The following is a 14,401-nucleotide window of genomic DNA, read 5'->3' as shown; positions in this document are numbered from 1 at the left end:
ATATATATATACATTCATCATATATATATATATATGTATATATATATGTATATACATAGTACGTAATATAGTAAAACTTAACTTTTTATCACTTTTGCCAGCCAGACCGTTTTTCTCTTTTATTCTTTGTATACCGAGTTTCATAGTAATGTTAATGTTTACGTATTTGTTTGTTTATTTGCTTATATTTATTTTCATTTGTTTTGTATGTTTCCTTTGCAAAACGATAACTACCACTATCACGGTTTGGTTTTTCATTTTAAATATATATATATATATATATATATATATATATATATATACACTGCTATACACTTTCAAGCACACACAAATGTATTTTCTTCTCAGATACACATCACTTTTGTTTGGACAATAATACATATGTATATATATATAGAGGGATAGAGAAACTGCATGAAAACCAATGTAAATATATTTGTTTTTATACATACACATATATAGTTTCTAAAAGTCAAGATTTTAACAGTAACGGTAAAGTTTACAACAGTACAGGATAGTAATCATTTCCTTATTTATTATCTTCAACTCCTTTCTAGATTTTGATAAAGTTGATAGTGTATACAAAACCACACACACACACACACACACACACACATACACATACACACATACATATATACATACAAATACACAAAGGCAAGGGACTTGATAGCCGAAGCTATATATCATTTATTAATTATTTATATTTATATTATTTAAGTACAAGCTTAAATAATCTAAGGAAAGTTTTGATCTTATACCACTCATGCAGGACATTATAATGAACTCATCTTTTACTTGCTTAAAATGTGTGTAGACTATTAACATCGTCTCCAGTCTTCAGCTAAAGGCAACATTTAATTTTATATCCTTAAGGTCCGATAATAGAGATATCCTTACTTACGAGTTTGATTTCTCGAATATTTTCCTTTGCTAGTTATTTGATATTTTGTGAATTTTACACAAAAGGTTTTCTTGGTATGAGCGGACAAATGCTTATTCGCTTGTTCGGTCATTACGTAAAATTCCTTTAATCGACTTCCTTTCAAAATTCAATTCAATTCAATTCAATTTTTAGTTGGACAATTCAAGGTCATGAAATTCCTTTTTTCAATCACATTAAATACTTGGAAGTTATGTTGGATAACAACGTTTCAATTCGTCGCAATCGTATTCAATGTAGTAAAAACGCACACCACGGCCCACCGTTAAATACCTTACACCACCGGGCTTAATGCAGTTATTCATATAAAAACTTTTCAAAATACGGCGCTACATAGGGTCCAAAACATTTTCTATAGTGGTCATCCTGGGGTCATGAAACATGTCGATGTACCAAATTTCATTAATCTATCCCAAATATTACGACCTGTAAGTTAAAGGCAAGAAAACAAAACAGACATACGGACAGACAAGGATAGATCAATTCAGAAAACGGTTCTAATTTCATCGTTATAATAAAAGGTGGGTTTATCTGATACTGGCCGTCTGAGTGTTACATACATCCGCACAAATTTAATATACCCTTGCAGCACGACCTATGTAGAATATAACAAATTCAATATTGACGATAAAAATGCTTTACCTTAAAATAAACACAAATTCAATATTGGAGCAGTGTAAATAAGTTTCTCTTATGTAAGGTCGTTTTTTCAATTTATTATATTATATACGTCTGTCCATTTAGGTATAATTGCTGCCCACAATAAACATTAAAAATTTACAAGTATGCAAAAATAAGCTGTTGAAAATGATTTCAAATTTGACTAAAGGCTTTTCCACTGGAAAACTCCATAACTTAATAAATTTATGTCTTTATAAACCGTAATGCATGAATTATTTTGCAAGCCAATGTATGATATATAATTTTAATTGGAGAGTTTAATGCTTTGCAGCAGCCAGCAATGTTAAGTCAATAAATCAACATCAGCAACTATTCCACATAAATATGTTCATCTATGATGTCAACGTCTACGCTAGAGAGTATCGAAGTTCGGTATTTTCATTTTTTTTTTTTTTTTTTTATGTTCAGCCTTCTTTAAGGTAAAAGTGGTGGATATAAATGATTCGGTCATAGTCGAATATAATTTCCTTACTTTCTTTTTTCCATTTTATTCAATCTATTTAAAGGCCACTTTATGAACGAATAATAATAATAGCCAATAATTCCAAGACTGGCAGGTGTATCCGGCCAGTTACATCATAGAGACGTCAGAAGGTATTTTTTTGCTTATGGTTTGCGTGACTTAACAACCTTGATTTATTAGAAAGTTGATATTGTAAGGGAGACTAACTATTTCACCTTCGACTTGATATCAAGGAGAAAAGAAAAATGAAAGAAAAAAACTTATTACATTTCTCCAATGACTTGCGACCGGTGAGAAGGACAAAATGTACCCTTTCACAAAATTTCAACTGTCTATCTCCATTTTTGCGATCGTGACGGTTACAAGAATGGTTGACAGTCGCAAGAATGCATAGACGAACACATTTAACCTTTGTATGTATGTATGTAATACATATATATATATATCTTTCTTTTTATACACGCCACTATAAGATGGGGGTGCACTCACCTGGTGTTTTTACTATAACATATGTAACACCCAAACGTAAGCGTGAAATCCTGAGTTGATTTAGCCATGCCTGTCCGTCTGTGTGGTGTGTGTTGTTGGCACTGCCCTGATCGCAAAAATGCTTCAGAGACCCTATAAAGCATATATATTCTTGATCAGCGTGAAATCCTGAGTTGAATTTGCACATGTCTGTCCGTCCGTGTGTCCGTATGATGTGTGTTGTTGGCACTCTCCTGACCGCAAAAATGAAAATATCAATTTCAAATTTCGTAGAACCATTGGAAGTTTCTGCACGCAGGTTAATATTGAAAATGGATCACATTGGTCAGAGCAGAAGGGCGCAATGGAGTGTAAACTGAACGCAACCGAGTTTTTTTTTAACAAAAATTTCGGAATTTTTACTCGTTAGTTTGAAATTACTCAAGTTAGAAGTTTGAAATATACCACATTTGCTTTGCGAGACATTTTACTTGCTAGGTCCGAAGATGGAACCAATCGGCCCTGTCTACACAAAGTTATGAATAATTAAAATTAATTTTTTTCTCTTTTTTAAAGTATTATGGTTATGGTTATCGTAAGGCAAACATTAGAAAACTATTTTGTACACTCCTCAAACGAAGATATATTATCTGCCTAAAAATGGGTTAATTTTAAAATGGCTGTGGTAGACAGCTCGGACCTGGTGGATTGATTTTTTCTTTTCAGCGATATGGGTATCAAAAAAAAGAGAACTTGAAGAGTAGAATGCGAACAACATAGTGGTGGGTAAGCGAGATTTGTCCCTCGTCGTATATAACTTTCTTACTTGTTCGATCTGATAAATATTTTGGAATCTTCTCAACGAAAACAAAAGCGAAACTTGTGCATGTCATTCTTTGATTATTAGATGTAAAAAAAAAAAAAAAAAAATCATTATATAGCCCAAGGCGAACATATTTCTCTTTTTAATTTTTATCTTCTAAAATATGTATAAATATGCGTGTTACTTGTTGTAACAATTTTACAATTTTATTTATTTATTTAAAAACTATGATATTTCTAGGCCGTACTAATTGCTATCGCACACATGTATATACAATATATACATGTGTTCTACTATGTGCATATAAACATAAACGCATATTTAAACATTTACCATTATAATATAATTTTTGTCTTCGGCATTTTTAAATAAACTGCATTTAATTCATTATATTTACGTAAATGATCTTTAATTTAAAAAAAAAAAAAGAAAATTTAGGTCAATTGCAATGCACACTCAAGCTATAATTTAGAGAAAATTGACAGTAAAATATATATATATATATATACGCAATACACATACACAATTATAAAAGACATGCAGATGTATGTCAAATTCATTTTGAGAAAAAGTAATTGTAGGCCTTTTGAAGTACATCTCTATGTACCGACTAACAGAGAGAAAGAGAGATGAACTAGTTTATCCATTCCGTTCTTAAGTTTTTTTCTTCTTTTTTTTTTTTTAATACAAAAATTTACATTAGAGACTTTGACATAAGGAGATCGACGACTATGACAAATCAGATAAACGAAGCTTCAAATAAACTAAGAAATATATATATATCTATATCTATTAATGGCGATGAGAGAGCTTGAGAGAGTTTGTCACAAATGTCAATGGGCACAAGATTGGATTGAACGAGCTTTCAAGCTGTTAAGCTGTTTAGATACCAAGACCTGATATCAGTCCTTTTCGTCTGTTCATCTTACGGATGCTAAAGTCCTTCAATTTGAAAGAATCAAGAGAGAACTCTGAAATGTCAAGCAATTTGGTCTTCGAAATGAATATAACGCCGTTCGGAGCATCTCTATACAAACAACATCTTAGAAACATTACATTACAGATACATGGGAGACAGATATTGGTTTAAGGCATCGTTTGGATCGAGGAAAATGCCTTTGTTGCCACAAAAATTTTTACATATATAATTTAGTTTGTTTGAAATGATGAGTAGATGGACACGAAAAGTACGCCCTAACGAATAGAACTTTCGTATTTGTAATTCATTGAAGGGAGGTAGACGCTGGAAAATGCATACATATACGCACGCACGCATTTACGAATTACTAGAGCCACTCGTTAAGAATCATCTTAAAAACGAAAATGTTTGCATAAATATGCGATGTATACAAGCCACTGCAATACGACGATGAGTTGTTTGTGCAATTTCTATTATTACAAAAGTATTATTTACAAATGCATAACATTTATAAGTTAAATAAACGAAATTGTCCTTAACTAAGAATCGTTATAAACGTCAAATGATTTTCATTATTTATTAGGGCAAAAATATTCAATTTGTCTAATTTTCACTTTTATTATCATTGTTTCAATATAATTTATGAGAATGAAAGCGAAACCCTATCATAAATCATGTTCCTTCATGATTCAACATTCTGTTGGTATATTATTGAAAATATATATATATATATATATATATATATATGTCAGTATGTGTAATAAGTAAATGCATGTTCATGTGCATACATATAAGCGCTTATTGAAGATAACTATACATTGTTGAGCATTGTGACGTACATAAGGATTAACAAATCAAGTGCAAACAAAAAGTTGTATAAGTTTAACATAATCTCACCAACAACAATAACAACATTTCAAAATAGAGATTATGAAATATATGAATGTAAATCAAAAAATGCCCGGAATTAGATAATAAGCCCAAATTACGTAAGGAGTGAATATTTCGTTTAAGCTGCAACAATCTTACATTTATTTGCTGCTCCTGATTATATAATACGATCTGAAGTCTATTTATTATTTTGGTGTCCGTTGTTGTCGGTTTGGTTAAAACCGACCGTCAATACCCGAAAGATGGCTCCAGAAATCCTATAAATTATATATACATTCTTGATCAATGTAGTAGGCTTAGCATTAACAAAGAGGGAACATGATGTAGGGGCCATACCGCAAAGAGTATTGTAGGAGGGGCCTTAAATGTAAGTTTTTAGTTTCGCTTTATTGCCATTTTTTAGTTGTCACAACTAAGACATCATTCCATAAAAAAGTGAAAATATCAACTGTGCCATTGAAGTTGAGAAACACACTTTGAACAAGAGATCAATAATTACTTCACCGCAATCCGTGTCGATATGAAAAATTCTTTTAGTATCTGGTTAAAGAGGAGCCAAGTCGGTGTAAGTACGTGCATGTACATACAATATAAACTGAGAATAGCGATTACAATGTCCAAGTATATCCTTTTGGTCGATTGTATAGCCTCTGTGCAAATATAAAGAAAATATCGGTGGCTGCTACCTAATCTTATAAAGAGTTGAAATTTCAATTTTTTTGTTTTTACTTTTTTTGACTTTTTTGACAGTTTTGAGATAAAGTCATAAATGATTCGATCGTATAACCAAATATAATACATTCAGTCTTCTTTAACTTGGAATGCTGAACAATATACTAAAGAGTTCGCTTAATACTTTACGTTTTATATTAAATGTATTGTGTGAATGCATTGAAAATATTTTTGAAATTTTTCCTGTCAAACAATTTGTTGAGGTCACGTCGCAACATTTCTAGTTGCACTTTCTGTTCTCTCTCGTCACCTTGTCAAGCGTCTATAATAGTACTGTATTGAAGTGAGACGTTTGCAAATAATACAAAGTTTTTTTTTTTTTTATATCATTCTTTACGTTCAGTTCAATTTCAGCAGTATTGTGTGCACTAGATTTAATTTCCTCTCCCGGAGGTAGCTTTTACTGTTGAATATTTTTTAGAGTTCATAATGTGAAAACGGTAAAATGATGCAAAAAAAAACATGACATAAAGAGAACAATTTAACGGTGTGTAAGACTGCTTTTTAAGGTCTTGGTGGTGTGATGAACTTATCATGAACTTGTAAGTTAAGGAAATAACTTTATTTTTTTTTGGAAAAATATGACAAAATGTATTTTTATGAGGCTTACACATGAAGACGTCGACGCAGCAGTTGAGTTAGTTAATTCAGATTGAAAGTTAACTGATCTTTTGAAAACAAAGTCTAATGAGATTCACATATATAATTAACTAACATAAGCTGCGTGCGTGCATCGTATAAAGCCTTTGTGGATGATCGCGAGATTTTCGTGGGCATGCGGGCCCAGAGAGACACCTCGATTATATAAAAAAAACTGTGCACGAAAGCATTTTTGATTAACTTTCTCTCGGGATAAAATGCATCAAAGTACGATTTATTGAGGAGAAAGTTTACGAAATATATTTAAGGTAAATACGAGATACTTCTTTAGAAATGTAGCGGTCAAGAATCTGTTGCTTTTCACGAACGGCTGTAGAAGCAAATTGCCGAGGGATGCTCACGCACTTCTGAAACTCTCGCAAACACACACTTTTTCCTTTATCTACATGTATAATCCCCATTACATATATGTTAATACGTCTTTGTTTTCTATATTCATCGCTAAAGCAGACAAATATTCTTGTTTGTCTTCTATGCATTCTGTTCAGTTCACCCTAAACCCCGTCTACAAAGACTAAGAAACCCAGACTTTATTTCCTAAGTAAGGTGCTTAAGGGAACATATTACTCATGTTATTGCACAAATCATTTATTAATAAAATATATGCCAAGATTCAGAAGTTTGTTAACTTTTGATATCATTCGCTTTGAAAAACCGATACGTTTTGACACACGTCGAGCAGATCAAAATCCATAAAAACTTTTTGATAAACCTCTACGAAATACTAGCAAAAAGACCAGTTGGGAAAGATTACTGTCTTCTTAAGCGACTAAATACGAGGCAGTATAATGCTGTTTAGCGTACGTCACTATGATTGCGTTTTCATTTCAAATATTCGATTGCGAAAGCTTGCAGTGAACCCGGGTTTCTTCAATTCGACTTCCATATCGAAGGGGTTGCGTTTGTTCGTTCATCTGCCTCACAACCTCGGCGCTTATTACAGCTCTTCCGCCAAAGACTTGATCAGTTGAAATTAAAACGCGATGACCTTCACAGTTGTATTAGGTTATGCAAGTTCAGAGTTATCTTTGCTATGATTTCATTCCAAGTGGACAAGGAAAAAAATTAAAGTCTTCGTCATGAAACTCGTATAACTCTGGAACGGCCACAAGCGATTTCAGATGAAAAAAAAAAACAAAAGGAAAAACTCTTTGATTGGTTTTCGAATATATCCTTAAAGTCCTGCCGAAAAGGGATATTACATGGGAACCTTGTGAACTGTGAAGCTAAAAGGAAAAGAAGTCGAGAGAAAGAGAGAGAGAGAGTGACAGAGTGACCGGAAGGGAGAAACAGGGAGTGACTTGAAAAGACAGAAGGAGAGAGAAACCAAACTTTACTGTGTTACACGGCACTATTTCATTCAGGAATGTTTAGAAATGATTTTCGACTAATCAATTTAACAAAATTCATTCCACAACTAACATATTTGTCTGCATATATGTGACTGCTGCAAAAATTAAGTTTGCACATCGAAGAGCTTTTTGAGCATCTGCATGCATATGAAAAGATGATCGCTGCTTCTCCCTCCAGAAATTGAATTAAAATATGTGTACTTCTGTACTCGTCCGAGATAAGCAATATCTTAAGATGTGCTTTAATATGAAGAGAAGGAAGAACTGAAATTTTGTTTAAAAATACCCAACATTTTTTGATCACAGTTTGCGCTTTAAGAAACTTATGCCCGTAAAAGTTTTAATAAACCGCCATCGTACTTGCCAGATGAAATTATTTATTTATACACGTACACGATGTTTGTTGAGTTTATATATCTACGACTATTAATATGATATTGCATACGTTTATCTAGGCAGGCAACAACAGCAACAACCGTAACGATAGCATATAAAGTGACAAGCATAGCAGCAACCTTGATAAATGAGTTGTTTATGTATACATACAACGAAACCTATAAATAAATATATATATATATATATGTAGATATGTAGATATGGATGTGTAAGCAACTCAACCATATACACTCAAACAGCAAACAACATTTTTCATATGATATCTGAAAGTTTTCCTGTGCAAAATATAGGTGGATTTGAAACATCGTTGGTGTGCATTTTCACAAACTCTTGCATTTTGCACTTTCACTCCGCAAAAAAAAATATTTGCTTATATGTAAATGCACTAAATTATCTTTAGTTGAATTCTTACTTTTTCTAATTTTATATTCAAACTTGTGTTCGTTCGCTCTAGTATCGATATATTTTTTTAATAAACTTTTTCTAAATGTTTCCATACATATATATATATATATATATGTAATGCATATGCGTATATATCACATTGTTCGTACGTTTTGAAGAGAATTGCAATTAAAGAGTTTTTAATTGGAAACTTTTTTTCTAAAAAAAAAAACAAAAAAAAAGATCGAGAGAAGCATAAAATAACTTTTCCCTTCACTAAAAACTTTTATTTCAAATTTTTTCTCTTCAATCAATTTTATCATTTTTATTCGCTTCATACCGTTTAATGGGTAAAAAGTGTCTTTTTTTTCCTTTTTTGTTTTGCTCAAGTCCTTAATTATGTAAATTTAATGCTTTTCATTAACCTAATTAATTATTTAATACTTTTTTTTAGGAAATATTTCAAACATTAGATCTGATCTCTATTTATATATAAATATATCTCTAATGGAAAATGTTAAATTATAGAAAGGTACCTTACCATCGTAAGGTATAACAACACATGCCATGCGAGTAAATAAAGTCTGTCAAGAATATTTTCATTATTCATATGTTTATCAGTTTTTTAAAATCATATTTCAAAACTTTGTTCAGAATATTACTTTCTTAAGTTCTTAAGTTAAAAAAGAGAAGAAAATTTGTGAAATGAAGGATTTTGCACTTACCAAACAACAAAAGGCACTGGATGCTACGGAAACCGTTCTCTATGCGTTTAACATGACTTGTTCAATGGCAATGTAAGCTTATATCAAGCAAATTATTTCCATTGTGTATAAGTGGATCTAAAAAGGAGAATTAAAAAAAAAAATAATAATAAAAAAAATTTTAAGTAAAATGTGTATAAACTCATTAGATGTGTGCCCTAGGCGACCTCAAAAAGTGATAATAGTCGAGTTCGTTTGTCTGCAAAGATAACAACCTAACGGTTAACAAAAAAAAAAAAAGTCCAAGCTCAGCATGTATTTTATATGTAAAACGACGCACAGCAGGCAAAAGACTAAAATTTAGCATCTAAAGGATACGAGAGTATACGTATGAGAGGGATGACCTCGAACTTGATCAGTACATTTTCAAGCATAAATGGGCGTGATCGCATTATAAAGTGTGTTAACAATGGACGACAATTTCGACTTGCGACCAATGACAGGCATTGAAACATAAAGAGTAGCGTAAAAAACGTGTCTTATGTATCGTGATTTCACAGACTACGTTACGTTTTTTTCCTTCTCCAAGGGGATATATCAAAAGTGTTGAATATATAGGAATTCCAATGAACTACATAGGTTCGTTATTCTGTGTCTATGTGTGTGCGTGTGTGTGTGTGTGTGTGTGTAGTGAGCTCGGTTTAGATAGATTAGGACCGTGTGGCCATCTCTCCACCTCAAACTATTAATTTTTCTGTAATGTTTTCTCTCTCTCATTATCGCATGAGCGAAACTCGTCAACAGATTAGACGAGATTTAAATATGACTTTGCGTAATTGTAATTTTATTAAGCTCTTATGTAATTTCTCTGCCTGCTTTGTAATTAGTATGCTACGGTTTGGATGCGTTACGCGGGAAACTTTATGTGCCACAATAATAACAACTTCAACATCGTATTCACTGTTCACATAGGTGCCAGCATTATTCATTTGTGCTACCAGTGCTGATACATATATATATGTATATATATTACGCATATAAAATAGGACTGCTAACGCTTACATGGAAGCATGCAGGACTATTTTTGTAATGTTCAACTTATTAAAAACAGTCAAATCAAATAAATAGATAGCCATTAAAAGGATTCGATTTAAGCTCAACGCAATTTTTTCTTGTTAGGATGTCGTTTACTTTGACTGCACATGCATAAGGGCTTATTTTAAAAGCAATATAAAGCGGGAATTAAACTTTTTGACTGAAGAGAAATTATTACTTATATTATCATTCAATTTATATTTGAAATTAGTTACTTAGCTGCTGCCCGTCCTGTAGTCTCATTAGTATCTCAGATAAAAAGGGGCGGGTGAAAAATGAATGGCACCTTTTATGTCAATTGATGCAAATGATGATGATGATGATGACGTATTAATTGGTGCGGAATTACTACATGCAACTGTCATTGCCTTGAATGGTTTGTTATTATGCTACATTCGAATTTCAATGAATGAATGAATTTTGCGTTTAATTTTTAAGCGGACTTATTGAAACCATTCACTTGTGCAAAACCATTTGTTCTCATTGGTGTCACTAAAACGAGCAAAAATATCCTGGATTGTTGTCACTCATGCTAACGTGTGTTTTTGCGGTAGTGCTATTTGCTAACGCATTGAAAACAATACTTTTGACGCGATTGGCGATTGGCGCTAACTGACGGTGACGCTGAGCTAACTTTCATTCTTTATTATAAAGTCTTGTTACATTTTCAACTTTTGCTATTATTTTTAATTTTATTTATTAAATTCAACTAATTATGTTTCGTTAAGGATTAGCAGAATTTTCAAGAGATGAAAAAACCTATTAGATAACACTTTTCCATGCGAAAATCTTCAGATTACATATCCTTACCACATCAATCATCATCAATATATTAATAAAAGAAGCTATTGGTATGAGTAATGAAATACTATACCTATGAAAGGCAATGAAGTACTTGTGGATGGAAAGAACTAAAAATTTGACGGTCTTTTTTTTTCTTCCGGCGGAAGAAACAACTACGGAATAAAAATGGCAAAGCAACGCCGTAATGGAGGTCGCTGCAAGAATAACAGAGACCATCTGAAGGCAGTACGTTGCACCAATTGTGCTCGTCGCGTGCCTAAAGATAAAGCCATTAAGAAATTTGTGTTTCGAAGTATTGTTGAAGCTGCCGCTGTGCGAGATATTTCAGAAGCTTCCATTCGGGATACTTATATAGTGGCGAAGCTTTATGCTAAGCTTTACTGTTGCATTTCATGCGCCATTCACTTTAAAGTCATCGGAAATAGATTTAAAGCTGGCCGTTGAATTCGTACGCAACCCGTAAGGACTTTTCCCAAGGACATGGCACGTAATCAAGCTAGAAAATAGTTACTAGTTATCAAATGTGAATAAAGTCCGGCGATAACGAAAATTATCAGAATCTAGGATCTCATATAGCTACTTTTCAAGATTCAGAAGCTGTCCAAGCAAGAAGCTGCCGGGAGAAAGGAAAAATTGCATTTTTTACAAAAAGGCACAGATTTCTGCCTAGCTTTTTACGTTTCTTAGTAGAAAGGTTAAGGCGCCAAGTGCATACATCTTTATCTATTTGGATTTAACGTAGAAAATTTTGAAGGAAAAGCATGCATGCATTTTGGAACACACATGGATTCGTTCGTCATTCCTTGTAATCGAAAATGAAAATGAATTTATCAAATTCCGCTCCTCCACGCAAGTTCAAGTCTAAAGAGTTTTTGTTCTTACATCTCAGTCTTATTGTAGCTGTCACTTCATTTTAATGTTGCAAATCGTCTGACTACATGTCTGAGTTTGTGTAAAGTAGGAATTCTTTCAAAGCTTTTTTTATGATCAGAATTTCATTCTGCTTTGAATGCGTTTAATATGGTCTATTTCTGTCTCTGTCTCTCTCCTTCTTCCTTTCGCTTTTCCTCTGCATTGTCATTGCAGTGATGGCAATTTTTCATTTCTTTTTTCGGTTTCTCGATTTACACGCCTTTCACTTTGCTACCAATTACATGCCGTTGACATTTAATATAATTCAAAGGAAACATTACTACGCAAATTGCGATAAGAGAAAATTATTAATTTTGTTCTTACGTTTGTGACCTGCTCCACAAGGTTTGTAACGTTATGCTTTGCTTAGTTTTAGACGCGCCAGCTATACGCGTTTCCTTTGTGAATTTACATGCTCCGGATAGTTAGGTAAAAGCAACATTACCAATCAATTCATTGACTGATAACTTGGATATCTAATACGAGGAAACTTTATAAGTCGAACACTGCATTACTTCCACATACATAGCCAAAGTTAGTAGCGCCTGCTTAATCTATGACACTCTACGCTATTAAAATGTTTTTATATGCAGAGATAGCATTAGAAATTGCAGCAGAAAGGGAGGGTGTTGAAGGTTAAATAGCACTTCAAACCAAGCTGCAATAAACTGCAACATATCACACGACAATACATGCTGTGCTACTGATATGAAAATGTATGTACTTCTAAGAGATGGACACCTAAGGGCATTATTTTGGAGTCTTACGTCTTTTATAGGCCTGACCGGACTATGGCATAATTTCGTTTGGACTATGCCATTTCAATAACACCTCCAGTCCAGTTCGCTCTCGATCTCTCTTTAGAACACTCAACATTTTAGAAACGAAGTTTCAAGAAGTTATAGAAGAAATTAATATAATAAGTCTTAAATTGCTACAAATACTCGAATCCATGTCGAACCAAAAATTTCTTGCAAATACCCCTTGAAGTCACCTTAACCTTAAGCTGTATTGTAGAATTAAAACAAAAAAGGTTTACAAAAATTTTATGCATTTGCTTGAGATGAGGAGTGGTATCCGAAATTCACCTTAAGGAGGAGATTGTGACGCTCTTACTACTTATCTTTTTTTTTTCTTCTCTAACATATATATATACGTACATTTTATATTACATATAACGGAAGAAGAATTAGCAAACAAAAAAAAAAACGTGAAGATCGCTTGCAAGTGTGAAAAGAAGAAAGATGTGAAGACAATATAAAGAGACGGAAAACGCACATTGCATGCAAATGAATCAAGATGAATTGCGTTCTGCACGAAACGCAATTTGATGGGTTGTGAATGATAAATTTATATGAAAAAAAAAAAAAAAACAAACTACGAAATAACTTTTTTTTCTCTTTTTTCACATATAATACGAAATAAGAAAAGTTTGAAAAGGATGAAATTCTTATTAAAAGTTTCTACGCTATATGGATATATCTACATATATAATATCATGTATGACCATTTTTGTTATATTGTAGTTGTAAATGCATTCACATATTATAAAACATATGATGCAAGTGTTGCGTTATATATACAACATTTGATAAATATCAAGTTTGTGTGAAGCTCATTAAAAATTTCAAACTAAATGTAGAAGAAAGGAAATGCTCTGACGCAACCTTAAACCTAACCACACCCTTGCCATACCAAACCAGAATTTATTCATTATTTAAGTACAAGGAAGGAAAAATGAACTTTGATGTAATACGAGGTTCTACGAGGTTGAGTTTGAATTTTCTTTTTTCTTTTCTTTTTCTTTTTTTTTTTTTTTCTGTTCCTACTACCACTACCACTACCACTACTTTGTTTCTTTTAAACAGTTAATAAGACTTGAAAATTGTTCGCTAGTAACAATAGCAACAATTTAAAAGAAACCATCAAAAATCCTAAAAACTTCATAGAACAAATGAAATTGTTTAATATCCCTTAGACAACGAATTCTTAAACTCCTTCACAACAATAGATTCCAAAAAAGAAAAAAAAAATTATTCATTAATTTGGGATCGAAGAGTTTTCCCTTTTCTTGTTTCTATTATCCAAAGTAATCAGGGGTTTATCACGAAGACTTCATGGCAAGTATAATCAACAACTTTTGTCCTTTACTCCGCCTACATGAAATCACGGCT

General features: G+C 32.4%; 2 protein-coding genes across 6 annotated transcripts in view; both read left to right on the top strand.

The window, feature by feature from the left end:
* LOC119638049 (proteoglycan Cow) overlaps positions 1–14,401 on the top strand; it is a 152,417-nt gene that overhangs the window by 49,608 nt on the left and 88,408 nt on the right. The window lies entirely within an intron of this gene.
* LOC119638051 (40S ribosomal protein S26-like) lies at positions 10,090–12,015 on the top strand. Its single transcript, XM_038034646.1, has one exon. It carries the CDS (start codon positions 11,481–11,483, stop codon positions 11,757–11,759), a length of 279 nt encoding a protein of 92 aa, XP_037890574.1. The 5' UTR covers positions 10,090–11,480; the 3' UTR covers positions 11,760–12,015.

This window comes from Glossina fuscipes, unplaced genomic scaffold, assembly GCF_014805625.2.
Source record: "Glossina fuscipes isolate IAEA_lab_2018 unplaced genomic scaffold, Yale_Gfus_2 62, whole genome shotgun sequence".
Classification (NCBI taxonomy): domain Eukaryota; kingdom Metazoa; phylum Arthropoda; class Insecta; order Diptera; family Glossinidae; genus Glossina; species Glossina fuscipes.
Note: the sequence above shows the minus strand (reverse complement) of the source record. Positions and strands in the feature narration are given on the sequence as shown.